Below are 22,172 nucleotides of genomic sequence, written 5' to 3'. Positions count from 1 at the left end.
AAGTGATTTTTTTTGCACATATGTTTGTATGTGCTGCACCAACATACAGCTGGCTGTTAATGCAGTCCTCCACAGTGTATTTGAGGGGCTGTACATCCAGTTTTAAGGTGAACTTCAGCCTCACTCCCTCTTCTCTGGCTTTTTAAGGGGAGAGCTCATGTGACTGGTCATCACTGAAGCTTGCCCTTACTTCACCCTCTGATCCTGTTTTCTTCCCACTAATAATGTATTCTGAATCTCTTCACGTTCTTTTCACATTTGGTTGCACTCATAGACTGTGAAGATGGACATAGTATCTGTGACGTCGTCCACAGGTTACTGAAGAGCAGTTTTGAAGCTCAGAGTGAGCTGCTCCACTGCTGCCATCATGGCAATGTATGACTCCGCCCTTAACTCCCAGCTAATCCAATTGTCAACGATGCATGTTTTGTGGCAAGCACATGCTCACAAAGAGGCCACGCCCAAAAACAGTTGTCATGAAGGAGGAAATTAGCTCTAGAGACCAAAACTGTTTTTTGCACCAGGCTGTAAACATGTTTATTTCTGCTGTAAAGTTAGACATTTTAACATGGGAGTCTATGGGGATTGACTCACTGTTGGAGCCAGACTCTGGTGGTCATTAGAGGAACTGCAGTTTTTAGTTCTTCAGTTTTGGCTTCATTTTTCAGCCTTGGAGGTTGCCACTTGGTTACACTGTTGCAGAATTGGTCCTTTTCAGGACAGTAGAGCCCTCTGACTCTCCTGCAATGATTACATCCAGCAAAAGTTAAAATGACTTCTAGTCCTCTTTTCTTATGTATTTCATGGGAAGAGTGTGTGTGTGTCCCACACAACAAAACATTCACTCATGCCCTTGAAGTCAGACCTGTCACCGGTGACTGTCCTGACATCTAACAGTAAACTCCTGATGACACTCACATCTGTGCTTCTGGCAGCGCTGTACTGTCCTCAACACTGGGCTTTTATAGCCCATCAGAGAGGAAACAAATACTCAGTGACCATACAAATCAGCCCCAATACTAAGGTAAACAACTGTGTCTTTCTTCTCTGGAGGGATTCTCAATGTCACTGCAAATTCACTGCCAAGTTATCTGTTCAGCACCTCCCAGACAGTTCTGATACTTTGATAGTCTGTGGCTTCACTGTAAGGCAGACTGAGGGGTGTCAGCTGTCTGTGGGACTAGAATGAAAGCTGAGTAGCAGACCCTAGAGAATACACTATTTGTTATGTCCCTCAGAACCAAAGTGTTTGCCTGGAGCAAGCACCATGATGATGAATTTGCTATTCTTAGAGCTTTACTAGTAGCGTATGGAGGATCATTTTACCCAGAATTTAAATTCAAAGGGGAAATAGAAAATGAAAAGAGAAAATTCAAATTAGCTGACATTAAACTGGAAAATGGAAAGTCAAATTAAATTCCCTAATTGCAAAGTAGAAAATCTTCTACGTAAACACTTACCGTTTAAAAGGTGAATTTACATTTTTTGGGCTGAGTCTGTCTCAATACAATACTCACATTCTCATATATGCATTGAAAGAGCTGTTGTTGCTCTAATTGTTCTTTCTCATCCTTTTCATTGTAAGTAACGAATCTACAGTCCTCAGTCTATGCAGCAATGTGTTTCAAAGTTCACATGCTAATATATGAGTAGGTCAAATTAAGTGGGTATCTTCCAAAGTCAGAAGCAAAATTTTGATAGTGTTAGCACAGATTTATTTTTCAGTAGTGATTATTGACAGTTTTAAGGCTCTGACAAAGGAGGGTGTCCTGATGATGGAAGCATCAGATCAGAAAACACTTCTATGTATCCTATTATTGTAGAGGAGCCTGGACAAGGCAGAAACCTCTGAGGCTGGAAAATGAAGCATCAACATGGAGGTAGCCTACCAAAACCTGCAGTTCCCCTAATGACCACTAGAGTCTAACTCCAACAGTGAGTCACTTTACAGCAGAAATAAACATGTTTACAGCCTGGTACAAAAACAGTTTTGGTCTGTAGAGCTAATTTCCTCCTTCATGTCAACTGTTTATATAACTCACCTGTTTACATTTTATTGAAGACTAAAGTTATGGAGAATTGAGGGCGTGGCCTCTTTGAGTAACAAGTGGGTGAGTGTATGCTTGCACGTGTCAGCTCGGTTTATGCAGACATCCCTGGTAAAATTGTCCGATACTCTGGTTCATGACCAAATACTTGCAAAACTAATGGCATTCCCATCATCCTCAGCTGTAGTTTGCGTTTACTGCTAATTATTAAATGTTGGCATGCTAACATGCTAAACTGAGATGTATTAGCATTTGACTGCATCTCACTCACTTGTATGGTTGTAGAGTTCTATTTTCCTGCAGCTGCAAATCCATTGCTGGGGCAAATGCAGTTTTTATGCAGTTTTTCTTGGGCAAGTCTATTGGTCTGTCCGGACTGTTTGATCAATTCCTGGAACCAAACAAACGTGTTTGCCCTGAGGTGGGAGGAGAGGTGCAGCTGGGGCTCTGGGGATGCTGATTAGGTAGTGCAGTGCAATTTTGATGCTCATTTTGGCATGAAACTGCGTTTGCCTTAAACCCTGCTCAGCCTCTGTAAAATCAGACGCAGAGCAATTTTAGTGGTCTAGGTGGCAGAGCTAAGCACACAGAGGTTTCTGCAATTCAAAAACACCTTTCATTTATATAGAGTGTGACCGTTTCCTGTGCAATAATGCAGATGGCTATGTATAACAAATTACAATTTTATCGTGATTTAGGAAGATTCTTACCTATATCATCCACATGAGTCCAATCAAAAGAAACATTAGCAGGTCTGCTGATGGTGTGTTTGATGAGCAGTCTACAACAACTTGTAGAGTGTCTGATCTTTTCCGTGCAGCTGATTAAATACCTGTAGTCATCACACAGCAGCAGGGATGATACGTGTACAGGGTACAGCAGCAACTCTATTCATTATTTAAATCTCTCAATATGGTGGCAGGATCAGTGAGGAGGCAGGTAAATAAAGGTTCAGTGTTCTGAACATCACATGAGAAAGCTGCTTCTCACAGATACACATGTCTGTCCTCAGGAGGTCCTGAGCTCCATCAAAACTGTGCAGACAATTTTATTAAAAACTCTTTCTTCTGTGATGTCAGGAGGATTATCAGTGAGTTTTGTTTTGCCGCTTGCAGTCATGTTTCGAAGTGTTTGCAGCTGTGGCTCCTGCCCACGGAAGCAGATCCATCTATTATCCACTCATGATTCTTTCCTTAACTTTGTGTGTGTGTGTGTGTGTGTGGGGTGGGGTGGGGGTGTGTGTGTGTGTGTGTGTGTGTGTGTGTGTATGTGGTGTATGTGTGTGGGGGGGGGGGGGGACCCAATCTGTATAATGCATAATTTGCTTGAGTTGACAGTAAATGAAGTAATGAGGGATGACTTGGTAACTACTCAGCGGGATGTATCACTTCACAGAGTAATGTTTACCTGATCATTAACACATGAGTAGTTACTATTCTGTGCTGCTCAGTGTTGGGGTCAGAGTTAATCAGGAATAACTGATGAATCAAGTGGTCAGTATGTTCTTTCAGAGATACTGAATTTGGATCAGTCTAGTCTCTAGTAACTCATGATTATCTACTTCATTGTCCTGGTGTTGGAGTCATTAGGGACCTACTTATTAACGTCTTATCAACTAATGGGCCATTCCTGAATTCCTTAGTAACTTAAAACATAATATATAAAGTGTTTGTGGTTTTGTTTGTTTGTTTTATTTTTATGTTTTTTTTGTTTTTTTGTGTGTTTGTTTGCGTGTTTGAATCTCTGGAGCAGACTAATACCTGCCCTGCCCTGGTAAAGCTAAAGCTGAACCTGAACCGCAACTGCAGCTGTCTCTAAGTCCAGACCTGACCCACAGCTAACCACAGGCTCAGAGCTGGACGCTAGGCAGTGATGACTGGTGTGTAAATCAACATTTTCCCTCTTCAGCCAGCAAAGGTGTTTAAATCGGCATAAACAATTATTGTAAGTCTTCTTCACATTATTAAATACTCATTGTAAAAAGTGATATTTACATGTCTGTCTGTTGTTTTATTATAAAGCAGGTCTGGGTGCTCTACTAATACTGTGAAAGTATAAAAACACTCATAACACATAGAGATGCTCAGAAACTGCCACGCTCACAGCACGACCCAACCGGATCTACACTGTCCAACCTTTTTTTGTTGTTTTATTTGTATTAACTACACAAAGCCAAGTGTTCATTCTGCTGCTGAGCAAGATACAAGACTGGAAGCCAATGCATCATGGCACAGTCTGATATTAATATTACTTTCAGGAAGACTTATTTTTCCTGAAATACCGGAGCATTTTATTCAGACTTTGACCATCTGTCGGTTTATTTCAGCACTTACTTACCATCACCATTTGCATTTACTGGTGAGTTTTATCAAGCTACAGTAGTAGGCTACAATCCTGTGGTTGGCCTGGCCACATGTCACTAAGTGAAGTCAGACAATCAGAAGAGAGGCTCAGAAAGCGACACAGCCATGTTCTTACCAAAGCTCCAGAGAGATCAGCGAGAGAGGAGATGTAAAACGACATTGGTTCTTAAAGCCACAAATTTAGCTTCTTATGGATCAACACTCCAAACAAAACACATGAGAAGAAGAAAATATGGAACTTTAAATCGGTGCAGCCATGTGATGGCAACAGGACACATATGTTGATAAACCTGCACCTCCTGATATGAGCAATGCTGTATCAGCGCACGGCGCCATTATGCACGGCTGTCCATGGACTGGTCCATGATTACTCAGTATTCTGTTGTTGAAGTGGGAGATGGTGATCAGATGGAGATCACAGTGGCTCATCAGTCCTCTGTGTCGTTGCTTCCTTTTCAACTTTCTTTTTAGCATAACTTGTATCTCCTGTTTTATTCCTGAAATGCTTTAGTACAAATGCTGTTGTGTCACATTTTATGGTTCGATGTGACCATTGATGATGTGAGATACAGGAGAAATGAAACTGCATAGCTTCTGTAGCATCAGATTGATGTGGTCATGTAAACGATTTCATCAACAGTGATGCGACTGGCCAAGAGTGACGTCATTAGTCACCACAGCCTTCGATTCATATTCCACCTCAGTCCACCCTTTAGCTACACCTACATGAACCGAAACACCAACACCAAGTGCACCTGGAGACACCCACACAGTACATGAGCCCAAGACCTATTGCTTTGCACCTGGCATTAAGCCTGCACATTTAAAGAGGACCTAAAAGTTCAGTGTGCAGGATACTGTCCATGAGCACAAGGTGAAAGGTAATAAAGAAATGAAATACGTGACGCATGCAGACTGCAGAGGCAGAAGCAACCTTCATGGTTTCAGTGGATTATTATTTGTTTCCTTCTGCTCACACCAACTGGATGGCAGAGAGTAACACCGAAACACCCAAAACCTTGCGTATTTTACCCACACCTGGTACAGGTGTTTATCTTCATCAATTATTTAAAGCTCCAGACAAGACAAAGGTTTATGACTGCGTATGGATAAACCCAACAGCAACAGCTGTAATAGGACAAAACCCATACACAGTCATGAAGACTTTCTGCTCTGCTCCATTTTTTTTCCCTGTCTTCACAGTGGTCAGAGTGAAGAAGATGAGTCCTGTCTCTAATGACCACTAGAGTCTGGCTCCAACAGTGAGTCAGTCTCCATAGACTCCCATGTTAAAATGTCCAACTTTACAGCAGAAATAAACATGTTTACAGCCTGGTACAAAAAAAGTTTTGGTCTCTAATTTCCTCCTTCATGACAACTGTTTATATTATTCACCTGTTTACATTCTATTAAGAATTAAAGTTATGGAGAATTGGGGCGTGGCTGCTTTGAGTGACAGTTGGTTGAGCGTATGCTTAACAGAAGCCGGCATGCACCGAAATCTCGGCTCGACAGGTGCCACTCCTCTTTGCCCATTTTTGTATTAGCCGGGCGTTTGGTGGTGTCAAGTACTGGCAAGATGGCGATGGTGTAACGGCCCACTCTGAGCTTCAAAACCACTCTTCAGAAACCTGTGGGTGATGTCATGGAAGCTATGTCCATCTTTATTTACAGTCTATGATCATGAACTTCGACCACAACGCCCGCTGCAAGTCATGGCACAGGCCGGCCTTCTCATGCCTCTCCAGGACCTCCTGGACATCATCAAGATTCTCCAGCAGCAGCCCCTGACAACATGCTGGGTCCCTGTGGGTCCCAGAGGTGTCATCTAACCCCGATGACAGGCTCCGGTTGCACACAAAGAGCCCTTCTCTGGATCCATACGAGGATCCAGGTGTACCATAACTGCAGATTCTGGACCTCTATGAGGTTCCAGAGAAGAGGTCAAAGAGATTTATTTTCCTGCTAGCTAAGGTGATGTTTTTCATCAGATGCTGACTCCGCCCCCACCTTCCTACCTGCCTCACCGACCATGTCTACCAGTTTGACACTCAGACAGCAGCTGCCATTCATAATATCTCGCTGCTCTCCTCTCTCTCCTCCATCGCCGCTCAGCTCGGCCTGTCCCCTCTGAGCTAGTAAAGGATACTGGGAAGGCAACGGTGGCTATCCTCGCTCATTCTCCAGCCGCAGCAGTAGCGCAGTCAAGGATCATGACCTGTATGACATCATGTGGTTGAACGTGTCTCAGCAACCACAGCAGGGGTTTCTGGATGGCCTAGTCAGCTTCCTCCTTCATCAACAGGCGTCTGAGCGTTCAGAGTGAATGAGCAAAGACTGCACTGTGTGCTGCTTCAAGGTCTCAGCACTCTGAGTTCTAGGAGGACCACAGGGACTCGCACTCTAGATGTACCATAACCCCAGATTCTGAGTATAAGTGTCGCCCTCTAAGGGCCCTACTGGCAGCTGAAGATCTTAGGTCAGCTGCAGACCTGATTGGGGTCTTCATGACTGTGAATGTGTTAAGGAATAAACCCAATAGCTACAGCTCTTAGAGGGCAATGCCCATACTCAGTATGTAACCAAGGATTTAATCACAGCTGACCATGTGTATTTTTCTAAATACTAACTAATCACCAAAGGATATGAGGACTTTGTTTATGTTCACTGTACTTTTCACATATTCAGTGAATGAGGTTATTCAAATATTCAGAGAAGAAGAAGTTGTAGCGTACATACCTGGCCTGGCATCAGTCACAAGCCATTAAGGAAGTTCATTATAAGGACATGCAGAGTTACGGACCCACAATTGACACTTTGTGTCTCTTCCCACCATCAAACTATCAAATTGATAGGAAACAGAGACATAGGACCCCTGTTCCACAAACAGACCATGCTTTTAGCATGTCCGAACGACACAGAACCAGACCAAAGGTCAAAGGGTCAGCTCCAGAGGATCAACCAATGGACACCAGACACTGGAGAATATAGGCAAAATCTCCAGTTTGTAACAATAAGACTCTGTCTAATGATATTTGATTGTTTCTTATATAGAAAACAACAAAAGGTCTGATTAATATTAAAGTGTGAATCCTGGCCTGTCTGTGCCATGCATGAACACACACACCAACCTCCCTTCCTCTGTCCCTCTCTAGATAAGAGTCATAAACTACAACCCACATTCCAATCCTGGGTAGTGACCAGCAGAACTCTCTTCACAGACACAGATCTGAGGAAGAATGTAAAATTTCTCACTGTTCTGTAACTCATGAGATGTTCCTATGCATTAGTTTAATCCCAAACTTCTATCCCATAGAATGTTTGAAATGTAACATGTAGATTTTAAGACAATGTCCTTCCTGTGACCATACTGTCAGCATCCTTCACACGAGGTAACACACACTACATGACATCCAGCATGTCCATACTATTATTATTACAGTCAAAGAACTGCTGTGTAATCCACATTTATAGACTATTAGCTTTGGGAAATGTTTATATTGTTGTTTGATCAGTTAACCACTTGTATCATGATTAATTCCAGGTTTGAAGGATGTAATATGAAATCAACACTCCTATTACTCCTCTCTGCCATTATTAGTGCAAGTAGTTTTATATGTTATTTCATTTAATGTTTTGTGGTCATGGTGGAAGACGGATGTGCGAGTTTATAAGTAAACTATAGAATTAAATTATTCCAAAGTTCAGTGGAAAATTACTCTCTTCTCCAAGTGGAAACACAGGAGAAGATGGGTGAAACCCCTGAAACATGCGACAGCCCCCAGGGGATAAAACAGTCGTGATGAATTCACACATTGGTCACAAGGTCAGATGAGAAGTCAGATGAAGAGAGGTCAGAGAAGTCAGAAAAGCCAGAAAGGTTAGAAGTCAGAAATGTTAGAAACGCGAAAAAGTTAGAAACTCAGCGAGATGCTAAGAAGGAAGAAGATGCGAGAAGCGAGAAACGAAGCTAAAAGCTAGAGGCTGAAAAGCTGAAGCTAGAAAACGATGCAGAAACTAGAAGCTGAGATCTTTGCTCAAAGCTCAGAGTCCCGGCTCAAAGCCCGGCTCTGTAGCCATGTAAACTCTTAGCTCTAAGCTGCTAGCCACAAACTCATGGCTCTTAGTCATTTTTGCACTTTTCGCGTCTTTTATTTTTCTTTGCCACAAGCTCCAAGTAACATCATTTTTGTCTACATGCGCGATCTTTTATTTTTATAAGCCAAGTCAAGACCAACTGAACCAAAACAACAGAAGAGCCTCAGAGTAATTTTGTAACTTTTAATCATCATCAAGTTTTCCTTTTTGAAGATTTTGACAACTTTAGAGTCATCTGGTCAACGCCAGTGTCCTCTAAAGTTATCCAGCCAAAGTGAAGAGCATTAGAGTTTATTTCGCATCAACCCGCAAGAGACGCAGGCAGATAACATCTGCACGACCGCCTGCAGAGAAGCTGAGCAGAAATCAAGAGTTCCCGAGACAGAAAGTCTCCTGGCAAACTCCACCAGAGCTGAACCGCTGAGACACCGGCAGAATCCGTCATCGTGATAACGGGACACGGCCTCCAGGAGAATCCACCTAGATCCCGCGTCTCCAGGGTTACCACGGCAACCACAGCAACCACATAGTATAAATAAATACAGTAATATTTAATCATCAAACCTAATTCGTAGACGTAGCATCATTAGCTGTATAGCCATAGTGTATAGCCACAACATATTCTCTCCCACCATTGCCAACTCATCACACTGCTCATTTCATTATTATTTTCATCTTTATGATTATTACACCTTGCATTTACTCTGTAGACAGTAGTTTAGTTAATAAACTCCTTTATTTACACCCAGTTGTTGTCCTGTTGTATTCTTTTGACGTAGAGACTGGAGATCCATTGAATCGAGAAGTCACGGCTTCTGATATGAGATTGATAAATTTGGCAATGAAGTAATTCATTGTTGTCCTCCCAGAGGACTGGTGCCCCATTTCAACGAGAGTAAATTCTAAAATATGGCGTTAACGCTACAAAGTGCTGAGCTGAAATGTGTTAATAGATCTACATTGATTGTTTGCACAACTGTAATCAGCCGTGTTGTTGTACCATTGATAGCATGTTTGGGGTGATGGCTTTTTTTGATGAACTTTCTCTCTCTCTCTCGCAGACCTCAGCCTCCCTCTCTTTCTGCTGTTAATCTGGATGAAAGGAACACATGTAATTGTTCATTACTGAAGCTCAATGACTCTGCCTGCTTATTCTGTATTCCTCCTACCAATAATATATTCTGCCTCTCTTCCATATTGTGCCTGGCGGCTCCTGTGGTCATCAAAATTGCAAAAATTTGCTGGTCACGCCCATTTGTGTTTGCCCTGCACACTATTTCAGGAAAGTAGAGCCTGTAGTCTTGTTTCTGCCTTATTGTAACATTGCTTCTTACTAGTTCTACCCATTTCTCCTTGATCTTTGTTCTCCATGCTATTAAAGTACAAGATGACATTTGGATTCATATAGGAATATGGCACTGATACGACATCCATGTATGCTCCCAGTTTTCCGGATACTGTTGTTATACTTGTTTTAAGCACAGGATTTACAACTATTCAAGCTAACTGGACCATCACATGAAAACTGCGCTCTCCTGCATCAATCTGGTAGTCTCTCTTGTCTTATTGTAGGTGGTAATGAGGCCTGGAGCACATAGAGTTGGTGATTACAGGAGAAGGAGCTGAACACCGAAAGCCAGAGAAACCCTCACATTACACAACACGCAACACCAACACTTTGCTCCCTTTAGCCAAAATAATTATGTGAAATTGCAGGTTGTGGAAGTAGACTTTTTCTGTCATTGATTGCAGATGACAAATGTTTTCAGGGGGATTGGTTTATGTCATTTCCAGCACACAACACTCTCATTAAAGGCAAATCAGAGCAGTAACACAGACAAACCAGATGAGTCACGGCCATTGAAAATACAAAGTTTCACCCAAGCAAAATTCTTCAAATCAAACACGCACCTGCACTTTAAAGATGAGTACCTGCTATCTGCATGGTGGAAAATGTTAAAGGGATATATCAAATACGGAAATATTGAAGCTACAGAGCATGAAGCCCAGACCAATATATCATTTTACTGATACATTAGATGGAAAATGGCTTTTTGTGAACAATCACAGAAAATAATACGATGACTTGTCAGGTTCAGTTTGGGCCGTCTGTTGAACCGACACTCATCCTGCTTCATGTGGTCTGCTGTTCATTTTTCTGTCTCCATATTTGGTTCCACGTCGTCTCTGCTGCTGCGTTTTCGCTCTGCATCTCTCAGAGATCACTTCTCACTCACAGTCCAGAACTGGGACACCTTTGGCTTTGATGTGTTTCTGTTAATGAGGATGAATTTTAGTGACTGTGAAACTCCAATGCTTCTGTGTACTGTCAAGTGTCAAAAACAAGCGGTTTGGTGCCATTTCTTTCTTCTTTGACTTTTAATTAACTAAACAGATAAATAAATCCAAAACATCACGTCGACACCCAGACAGATTTACAGTCACACTGGGGGTGAACCAGACAGTTGATATACAAGATCTTATGGATGCACTGTATATGAGAGACAGTTTGGGTAAACACTTCAAAGAAACCAACTTATTGCATATGGAGAATTAAGTAGACACATTTTAAAATACTGGTCAAACTAGCAGAAGCAGCAGAGACTGTTTTAAAGTCCTTATATTCCTCTTCCTGTTGTGCATCGACTTTCAGTTCCACCGAGTCATTGAATTACCCTGCCTTAGGACCTGGAAGTGACTTAGTGTTAATATCTTTAAAGGTAAGTATAAAACCTACGTCTTCACACTACCCTTCGTTTTGAAAACTTATTCAATCTTTACTTCTATTTCATTATTTTATGTGCTCATGTTTCAAATGTCTATGTTCCCTGCTACCTGCTTTATTTGTTGTTATTATAAGTTACTTTACTTATACATTACATGTATATATCTAATGTTCATCAGTTTCAATAGGTTTCACTATTTGCATTTATACTGTGTTATTATATAAGAAATACCGCATATGAGGGGGAGAGCAGTTTATTTACACTCAGAACTCAGCCTGACATGATTGCATACTTAAGTTCAAGTCTGTTTCTCTCTGAAGAAGAAATCTGAACATTGACATTGATAAATATAATAATACAAAAAATATCAAAAAAACAAATAAGATAACATTTTAGTTTCAGTGTTTTATTTTTCAGTGGAACCTTTTTCAGTGCCAGTATTTATGTCAGTCAATGCCATTGTTCATTGTTTCTTTCTTCAGTTTAGGTTTTTCAAATGTTATTTTCAATGTAAAAATGTTACAGTGACTGTTCTAGCCCCACACTCCATCCCCGGCTCATGAGCTGGATGGTGAGTAAATACCTGACGTACAGAATTTGATGTTAACCACTGCAAATATATGTTGGTGCATTTCAGCAGAGTTGATGGCCAGTGCAGAACAACGTGATTCAGTAAGGAAGTATGCCTGCTACAGTTACAGCCAACAGTCCAATAGGAACATAACTGCATGTTTAATTGTGCTAATTCTTATATACTGAGAAATGAAATCTGTCTCATTTCACTTGAGGATTTTAAAAGGCTTTGACTTTACTGCCTCACCTTTTGGTCTGAATATAAACTTGTACTTAAGGTTTGAATTTGCAATAGTCAATCAATATATTAATGAACAGTGCTGTTGCATAGGTTCTGTGGCATATAGATGTTGCAGTTGCGGGTAAGTGTTATCCCTTTTCATGTGCAGGAGAAACCTACACACCTAATTATGAAGAAACAAGTGAACCTACTGCTGCAGCTCAGAACACATCTTCTGGTGAAGAGGTCACTGATGTGCTACAGAGTTCAAGCAATGAGCAGGGCCATGATGGGCAGAAGGGAGACAACCCAGGAAAGGACGGCCATTCCTGGGGCTCAAGTAAAGGAAGCAGAAGGCTGAAACTAGTTTAACTGGTAGTGAGCTGCAGTGGTACACGACTCAACAGAAGAGACTGCTAGAGAAAAACATATGAAGCTGATAAGGGACGTCACAAACAGGGACGTGAGGCCTGTGACTGTAGACCAACAGGATGCAGAGGAAAGGAGATACTGGACACTATCATCAATGCTTTTTGTCCTAGTCAACGACACCACATTGGACTGATCCAGCTCTTGTTAAGTCAACCACTGATAGTGCTTGGTGTCTGCATCACTCACCTGTGCCACCGTGACGACATTTTTTTTAAGGAAGAAAATAAGGCCTCCACAAGATAATCCTGTATTTACTCACCACAGTCCTTGAATTGATGTTTTATACATGCACATGTACATTTTGTGCTATTTTTTTTGGATAATTAGATTAAAGACACTGATGATGATTTGTAACAGTTTGCACTGTGAAACACACAAGATATTTCAGCCTTGCACTTTTTGTTATGTTATTATTTTTCATTTTGCACTGAAACATCTGTTGAAGATTCAACACTGAGAAAACTTGTCGATGTTTGTTAAAGTAACAAACGTGTGGAATGTTCTGTATTTAAAAAAAAACATCCTTGAATGAATCTTTGCTCCTCAGCATTAAACTTTCTGTTACAGTGGTGCAGGTTGCATTACTCTCTAGTGGGATTTATCGGGAATATTATAACTAAACCTCCACAAATACTTCATAGTAATTCATCATTTTTCACAGACAGACATCATTATTGTGCTCGGCAGGCATCAGAGAGTCATTTTCTGTTGCCACCATCTAGTTTAATACAGAGAACAGTTTAATATCGGGCAATGGTGGCTTTATACAAGGAATAATATAGAGCACTATGACTTTCTGGTTCATATGAATTTTATATTTGTTGTGTTTTCTGAAATGGAAATGATACAGAAGCTATTTCTTCCCACTCTTTCTCAGTTATTAAGAAATGAAATTATGAAACAGAGTTATTGTATGTATTAGATGATTTTGAGTTGGTGTTGTGTATTGTGAGTCTCATTGTGAGAATGAATGATATGATGTGTATTGATTGTTGTCAGTGAAGAATTATTTATGAATTTAAGGAAGAGGAGCCACTGTGTCTGTCTTACATTTCAGTAGTCACTACCTGTATGTGGCTGAACATTAGCTACACATTCTGTAATGTAATTAGCGAATGTAGTAAAATATAAAACTGTCTCTAGGCAACATCGCAGTAAAAGATTGCAGCATCGTTTCATGGCACGGTTGTTAAATTTTTTAGCAATGATTACAACACCAAGCTAGTGTGTATCCTTGAACAGTCACACACACAGTGCACTCCTGACTCCATGATCTTTTCTCTCTCCTGCCAGCTCAGAGTTTTGGTCATTGTCCCGTTCTTCAACTTCATCATCATCTTCACTGTTTGTCCAATTGAAATGTTGAATTGTGAATCTCACAAAAGTTATGCAATACACAGCACACTGACAAGGGTAACGTGTGCCTCTTGTTGTTCAAGGAGACATCTCTATCAGCCTTTGAGGCGTCCAAACTTCTTTCTTCTGTCATCCGTGCCAGACTGAGCCGCTGATTAAAGTTGAGCTGTGCAGCTGTTCCTCCTCTGGATTCTGGAAACAGCTTCATGAGCCGGGGGGGGGGGGGTAATGGATCCCCCAGGACGTCCAGTGGCACGTCTATTCCATCCAATGTTTCTGTCCAGTGTCATGGATGTTGCCAGGTTGCCCCACATTTATATCCCAAAACATCATGTTATTGTCGACTGCACCTTGTAAAATTATTGAACACTGAACACTTACCACAAAACCTTGCGTTATGCCCCTAAAACCAGCTGCAGAGCGTGTTTTATGTGACATAGTTTCATTATTACATTTACTGCTATAACAACTTAACGTGTGTAGGTTGACAAACCATCACTAAAAAGGTGGGAAATAGATCTGTACTTCAGGTTAGTCGCCAGTCTCCACAAACAAACTGCAACTCAGATATCTGCAAGCAGAGGTCTTCAGTACTCTGTGTCCTGTGGGATCAGGTACAGCCAAAGTAAATGCATGAATGTGCCTCGTCTCTGTCGGTCCAGACTTCATTAAATGTGTATGAATCCAGAGCGTCCTGTAGTGAAGAAAGAAAGATGCACAACTTATCAATGGATCACTCAATGTACTCAAAAGTACCCTAACCTGTAGTCAAATACCCTACAGGTAAATATCGTACATTCAAACAGATGGCGAGAAAAGGCCTTTAACACATCATCTTCAGTTTAACATGCTGATGGTTAGCATGTCTCTGCACATCCTCAACATTAACTCCCTCCTCTCAGACGTCTAAGGTCAGCGCATCTTCACAGAGTCAGAGGCTGTGCAGCAGTCTGAGGATGTGCTGGACGTACAGTACCTGCTGTAGGATAGTATGTTGGTGAACTGCCACATATGTACTAGAGCTATGAAGAGATGCTGCTCCGCGTTGCACAGGATGTGAAAGTCCAGAATGCAGGACCTTCTTCCTGTGTTTACTTTCCTGCTCTAGACAATCTGACCAATAAGAGGAGAGAACGTTCTCACCTGGTTTGTAATAATGCATTTTGGTTCACTTGAATTTTTCTCTGTGTGAAAGCAAACTAAATCTACAAGTTTACAAACTCATCAACTGAATCAGACCAGAGCTCACACACAAACTCAGACACCCAACCATCTACCCCACCCTGCTGAGGAGGTTTTGCGGTCCTGTATCACGGTCACCTCTGCTGTTGTTCCTGAGTCACCAGTCATCACATTTCATGTTATTATTCCTTTGCGCCGGCGACAGTCAGAGCTGGAGGCACTGTGTTTTCCGCTTGTCCGTCTGTCCGGTCCATTCCTGTGAACGTGATATCTCAGTAATGCCTTAACGGAATTTCTTCAAATTCGACAGAAACGTAGAACTCAAGGATGAACTGACTGGATTTTCATGGTCAAAGGTCAGGGTCAGTGTGACCTCACAAAACACTTCTTAGCTATAACACAAGACTTCACACAGTAATTATGATACAATTTCACACAAAGGGTTAATATTTGATATGAGTCTGGATAAACAGGGATGTAATCTATAAACTAGTGTGAGTGGCGGAGGGATACCCAGCTCTGTTTTTACGGCAGGGACAGAAAGCAGATTTATGAGTTGATGATTGACACAAAATGAAATCTGTGATGAATGTTTGTCCCAATGACTCGGTCAATGAAGAGAAAGAGAGCAATGATACCTGAATGGTTTTAATGAGGTAACACATCCCAATGTGCTGTGACTCCAATATGTGAAGACACAGAGGGGATGCATTCATGTATAATAAGTCACGATAATTAAAGCCAGTCTTAATGATGCAAAAAAAAAAAAAGAAAAAAGAAATTAAGAAAACACAAACACAAGCACAGCTAGTTGCTGCAAAATTGCATAAATGATAATGAGTAAGGGAGGGAGTACACTCAGCACACCCACCTCAGGTTGATTGTACTAGTGCAGCACCCTGGTGGCTCACCTGGGACCATGAAAGATCAGTCCTTACTGCAGTGGCTTGTGTTGAGTCCAGCCTGAGGCCCTGTGGTGCATGCCATCCCTTCTCCTCCCCCAGACTGTCCTCTCTCTCTCTCTCTCTCTCTCACTGTCTGTAATAAAGGCAAAATACCTGACAAAGATCATGCTTATTATCTCTCATCTAATAGTCTTCAAATTTCCATGTCACTGCTGTGTTATGATATTAACAACAACAACAACAATAATAATAATTATAATAATAATAATAATAATAATTACAGACTCTATTTGTCAAATGTCTGCTTTGAAAATAATGGACTACAATTGCAAAAGGATTGCTGTGATACACACATCATCCATCATCATACAACATAGATCAGTGGTTCTCTAACTTTTTACAATTATCTACCTCCTTTGAATTTTTCTTTTCAGCTGAGTACTTACTGGCCAGCACAAAGTAGTTCTGGTAGAAAAAGGTGCCCATGTAAAGAGGTACAGTACAGTGCTGTGCCATCAGTGTCTGATTCATTAAACAACCTTTTAACTGAAAACTTAAAGTTATGATATGTAACTAAGTCAAACTTGACTTTCATCTAGTTTTAAGCCACATGCACTTTTTCCACCTTGGTGGTTTTCAGCTCTATATTTGAAGCAGATGAAGGATTTTAGTCGTCGGACGTCTGGATCTGAAGGTATCAGAGAAACAAGCTGAGGAAATGTTAGACAGCTCAGCTCCCAGCTGCTGGAGACGTCCTGTGCTGTGTCGTTGATGTTGTCATTCAAAACGTCATGGACTTCAGCGCCCCCCCCAGCCCCGTGGACGACCCAGTCAGAATGTTTATATGCACACTTATATTACACTTTTACTACGAATATGACAAAATGTGGAATTTGATATGGGTCATGTAAACAGCACGTTCTGTTTGGATATTACGCCAATGCAAAATTTTTCAAACTCAGCATTTTCCGATCAAGACGTGGGATATACTGATATCCTTCAAGGTTTAGGAGTATTCTTTGGACATGTAAACAGCACATCAGCAGTTTTGCGACACACAGTCTCTTGCCTGTTCATGGTCACCTCAGTGCTTTGTACACAAAGCAACTACACAACAGTTTGCAAAGCTGGGGTAGACAGCATGCCCACATAAACACACCTACTGTATCTCTAAACATTATGTAACACTTGGATATCAACAGGTATTTGATATATATATCACAAATATCACAACACCAACCTGTTCAGTGGTGGTTGAAGATGAACTGGAGTCTGCACAGCTGCATGTGAATGCAATATTAGTGGAATATTCAATTTCATTAGTCATGTAAATTGCTTAGTAGGAATATTGTCGACAAATGTCGTCAGTATCAAAGTATCTCTCACTGACATCTGTTGAGTCATAGTGCTGACGTGAAAATGAATTTTCCCAAAACTTCAACATCATATGTATTCTGGAGCAAATAGTGTCATTTAATAAAGGCACAGTTTTTCATTTATCTGCTGCGTGTTTGTCCAGCACAGTCTCAGCCAATACAACGGTACCTCAGGGTAACAGGTCTGCAGCTATAATGACTGGCTGTTTGGCTTTGAGTGCTTTGGCTGATGTCGTGTTTCTTGGGATGATCTTTAATCAGAAGATCTGGTTCAAAAAATCCTCACCAACATGACACTGATGTTTTGTGCTGAGATGCCATAGGTGTGCTGGCTTCATGCACCTGTTGACTAATTTCTCCCAGCAAAAACAGCACAGTGCTTCTGGAGGGTCGCAGCTCGTTGAACTAAATCCCATCAAAATATGTTCTTCCTGATACTAACAGTATGTTATTGCCTCTGTTTTCACTTCCTGTTTCACGTCTTTGTGTTTTCAGGTGTATTGCTGCTATGCTAAAATCACCAATCAATTTTCTTGATTTTTGCCTGAAACTGGCTTTTTCCTCACAATGAACTGATCGTGGCAGTTTACTGCACTGAAAACAGCAATATTGGACATAAAATATAGTTTACCTAACTTACATTTACATTTTTTATTTGACTTATTATAGTATAATTATTTTAGGAATTATACATGACTGGTTTCTTTTGAATTAACATATAAAAAAAAATCTCATGTACCCCCGCAGTACTCCACAATACTCCTGTCTGAGGAACACTGACCTAGATAAAAGGATTGCAGTATAATACAACAGGCCTGCAAGAAAACCTCCTGGCCCAGAGGCATCAGGATGCTCCCTCCACCTTGCTTCACCTCTGGGGTGATGTTTTCATGTTGGTGTCCTTTTCACACCACACATAGCTGCAAACAATTCAACCTCAGTCTCATCAGTCCATAAAACATTCTCCCAGTAGTGTTGTGGAGAATGAACATGTTCTTCTGCAAACTTCAGACATCCAGCAATGTTTTTCTGGAGGGCAGCAGCTTCCTCTGTGGTGTCCATGGCAGGACACCAGGCTCCGTGCTCCATCATTTATGTATAGTAGACCAGGTTCAACGATTCCTTAAAGCCTTTAGTTCTCTTTTACCTCACTAATCATTCTGTGTTGTGTCTTTAGAGTCATCTTAGCTGGACATCCACTTCTACAGAGAGTGGTCACAGAACTGAACAGTCTGTCTGACTGATGAATATCTCAATGTTGAGATGATTCTATGACCCTTTCCAGCTTTTTGTAAATGAAAAATGTTGGGAGCTGGGAGCTCTGTGCAAGTCAGGATTCACATCAGTAGATGTTTCTTGTGAATAGCAAACTAGTGTTTCTAAATGTTTTTTTTTTTCAAATTCAAGTTGCTCTAACCAACATCTGGTCTGGTTTCAACGATTGGACTCCAGGTTTGATAACTCCTGAATGAATGATGGTTTCAGTATGGACAAAAGCAGATCATATGTGCCCATACTTTAGGACAAATTCATACATAAATGAAGGTAAATTCCAAACTTTTTCTCGCCACTGTATTTCAACAAAACAGTTACAGTATACGTACATGGTTTGTTGTGAATGGCGATGTTCCAGGCGACTGGCCTGATCTGACATTAGATTCGGGGCCTGAGTTATTATGATTATATTGTCTGGCCCTGCCTTCCCCTGGGTTGAAGAGAATAAGCAAGACTTGTGTCTGGAAGAAAATATAAACTTCAATGTTTGGTTCTTCTCAAGGTTTTCAACCTGTAGTTTTAAAGAAAGACATCATCAGGCCAAATACAGATGTATTTAACACAGATAACAACTTCCATTCCAACATTAACTGTGGTGTACAAATGTTTGTTTAGGTTGGTTAGGTTTAGGTGATTCAGATTAAAGTAAGCAACACTTTATCTATATAGCACATTTTATTCCAGGGGGAGGCACATTGTGCTTTGTCAGCTGACTTTTGATTTCACACAGGGAACAAACTGATGCCTTCTGTGTGAAAACCCTGTGTTTCGTCGACCCATCCATCCACTCCAACCTCCTCCCAATGCAGGCTTTGTCGCTCTAGTACATCACCTGACTTCCTCTTTTGCTCCTCTCATAATCACCATGGCCACTAGAAGCCACCTAGGAATAAAACCTGACTGTGGGTTGTAATAAGCTGCTGCAGAGACGACCTGTGGGCTTGTTTTTTTTACAGGAGAGCAGTTTCATAGTGAAGAAAAAACAAGAGGTTCTTTGTCAGGAAAACATATTTTAAACATCTGAGCAAACTGGTGAAGACAGTCTCGTCATTATGTTGTGTTGTAGTGGTCAGTTTATATCCTATTCAACCCTCCAACGCTGAACATCTCAGAGCATACAGACCACTCACAGTGATCAGTGGCTTCTGAGGATGAAAAAGCTTGGGGCTGAATCATACCTGTACAAATGTTAAAATAATTTGCTCGTAGTAATCAATGTTCATTTTGGGTCTTTTCATACATGACAGCACATGGGGGAAATAAAAGAAAAATTCTACTGCAAGCTGCAGGTCTCTTCTAACAACTTCCCTCTGTGTGTGTGTGGTGTGTGTGTGTGTGTGTGTGTGTGTGTGTGCTATGTGTGTGTGTATGCACCATGTGATATCTTCACCACCACAGTACGTAACTATCATCCCCACTATGTCACAGCAGCAGCCAATCTGTCTATTTCATGGCTTTATCATTGATGTGATAAATATACAAATGTCAATTAGATGGTAATCTGTATGAGAAATAAAGATAATTATATTAGATAATATGTTGTAATAATCATCCACTTATAGTGATCAATTTGACAGACATGATCATTATTAACAGTTTCCACAAATTTAAGGTAATTTTAATAACTATAAATGATCAGAGGAACTCAGTTACAAGTGATTTGAATAGACCACCTAAAGCCCATGTTATTGAGATGTTGTACATACTGTAGCTGCTTCAGTTGCACAGCCAGGCACTTGTCTGATACAATATTCATTCACGTTTCATAGCGAAGTGTAGCAGTCTACATACATTGGAATCCAGGAGCCAGCAGAGGTCATGAAGCCAGCGAGGGATGCATCGCCCTGTCGCTCACTGATTACCAATTATTGCTGAGCTCTCCTGTGGAGGTTCAAGCCTAGCAGCCGGCTCCATTTTAATGGGCCGCTACTACAAATTTGACATCAGCTTTCTCAGTACCAGAGCAGATCAACCAAACAGCCGGCGCTTTGTCCCCAGCTCACAATACCAAGCAGCCATGGGATGACACACAAAGGAGTGAAGGGATAGAGAGAGAGGGGGAATAAGAGAAGAAAGGTGGGAAAAGGTTGAATGGAGGGAGAAAGAAGGAATAAAAAGAAAGATGCTTTTACCAGCATTACCTGTCTTCTTCTGCCCTTTGCTATTCCTTCTCATTTGTGAGGAATCAAAGGTTTTTGCTGATTTATAATTAGCTGACCCTGACACTAATTAGAGATGCTCTGCGTGTCAGATTAAAGTGAACTGAATATTTCCCTTAATGTGGTCACCATGCCAATAAGTGGGGCAAGACTTTGTTTAAGAGCAGCTCTGCAAACTCATCAAAATGCCATCAAGTGAACTCATCTGAAGAGGAGGGCTATTAATCTGCACTGATGGTTGAGAATGTTGTGTGATCAAGTAGAAGTCGTTAATATGCTGATTTAAACCAGTTTTAAAACCTGTACAAACATGTGTTTGTCCATAATTACAATTAAATTATTTATTGGAAAAGTTTCTCAGTCAAAAAAAATAACATCACAGCTTGAAAAGTCTGGTTCTTTATTTCCCAGTTTTATCTGTTAATAATTAAGTGATAAATTAGATTTTGAATAATTTCATGAAATACATTTTAAAAAGGTTGAAAAGACGTAATCATCTTCTTAAGTTACAATGGTGATCATGTTAGCAAACAGCACATTTATACATCTTAAAGCAACATTAGCATTTGCTTAGAGTTGTGTTTGTGTCCAGTATTTAGGCTACATTCACACTACTACGACTTAGTTCTAAAACGCATCTTTTTACTACGTTTTCATAGATTTTTCAAGAACCTTAAAATGAGACTTTCAGAAACGCTGCTGGACCCATCTTATTTTGAAAACTCTGGGGTTGTTGTCTGGAGGGACAGAAATTAAGACCTTTGGAAACAATGACATAGACACCCAATCTCCTGATTGGCTCTCATCAGCCTGGACTACCAGAGGTGAATACAACATGATAATGAGTTACAGTGTTACTGACCTTGTTGTCTTTGCTAGCAGCTGTTGTTCACTTACATTCTCTATTTTAATGCTACAACTGTCTTTGCTGTTCCTCCTTCAGAGGAGGAACTTTACTGCAGAGGAGACGATCTACTTCCTGTTTACACCGACTCGGTGTACTGTATGTGAAGGGTCATGTGATATGCGTTTTCAGCAAGCAGCAGCCTCTGAGTTTGAAAAATTAAGTCAACAGTGAAGAACCAAAAGCTACAATTCCTCTAACAACCACTAGAGTCTGGCTCCAACAGTGAGTCAATCCCCATAGACTCCCATGTTAAAATCTCTAGAGCTAATTTCCTCCTTCATGACACCTGTTTATATAACTCACCTGTTTACATTTTATTAAGGACTAAAGTTATGGAGAATCGAGGGCGTGGCATCTTTGAGTGACACTGAAGTCTCAGCTCCACACACATCCCTCCTCTTTGCCCAATTTTGGATTAGCCGGGAGTTCGACGGAGTCAGGTACTGGCAAGATGGCGATGACAGAACTGCCCACTCTGAGCTTCAAAACCACTCTTCAAAAACCTGTGGGTGACATCACTGAGGCTACATCTTTATTTACAGTCTATGGTCA

The 22,172-nt window shown here is 40.9% G+C and overlaps 1 protein-coding gene across 1 annotated transcript in view; it reads right to left on the bottom strand.

The window, feature by feature from the left end:
- The window catches only part of LOC111225999 (glutamate receptor ionotropic, kainate 2-like), a 356,655-nt gene extending 350,210 nt beyond the window's left edge, over positions 1 to 6,445 (bottom strand). Inside the window, exons 1-2 of the mRNA XM_022751076.1 lie at positions 6,422 to 6,445; positions 6,084 to 6,333 (exon numbers count right to left, since the gene is read on the bottom strand). Coding sequence (XP_022606797.1) covers positions 6,084 to 6,333; positions 6,422 to 6,445 — 274 coding nt within the window. The remainder of the gene's footprint in view (positions 1 to 6,083; positions 6,334 to 6,421) is intronic.
- Positions 6,446 to 22,172: the final 15,727 nt, after the last annotated feature.

This window comes from Seriola dumerili, unplaced genomic scaffold (genome assembly GCF_002260705.1).
Source record: "Seriola dumerili isolate Sdu_G_001 unplaced genomic scaffold, Sdu_1.0 BDQW01000016.1, whole genome shotgun sequence".
NCBI lineage: Eukaryota > Metazoa > Chordata > Actinopteri > Carangiformes > Carangidae > Seriola > Seriola dumerili.
This window is presented reverse-complemented; position numbering and strand designations above follow the sequence as displayed.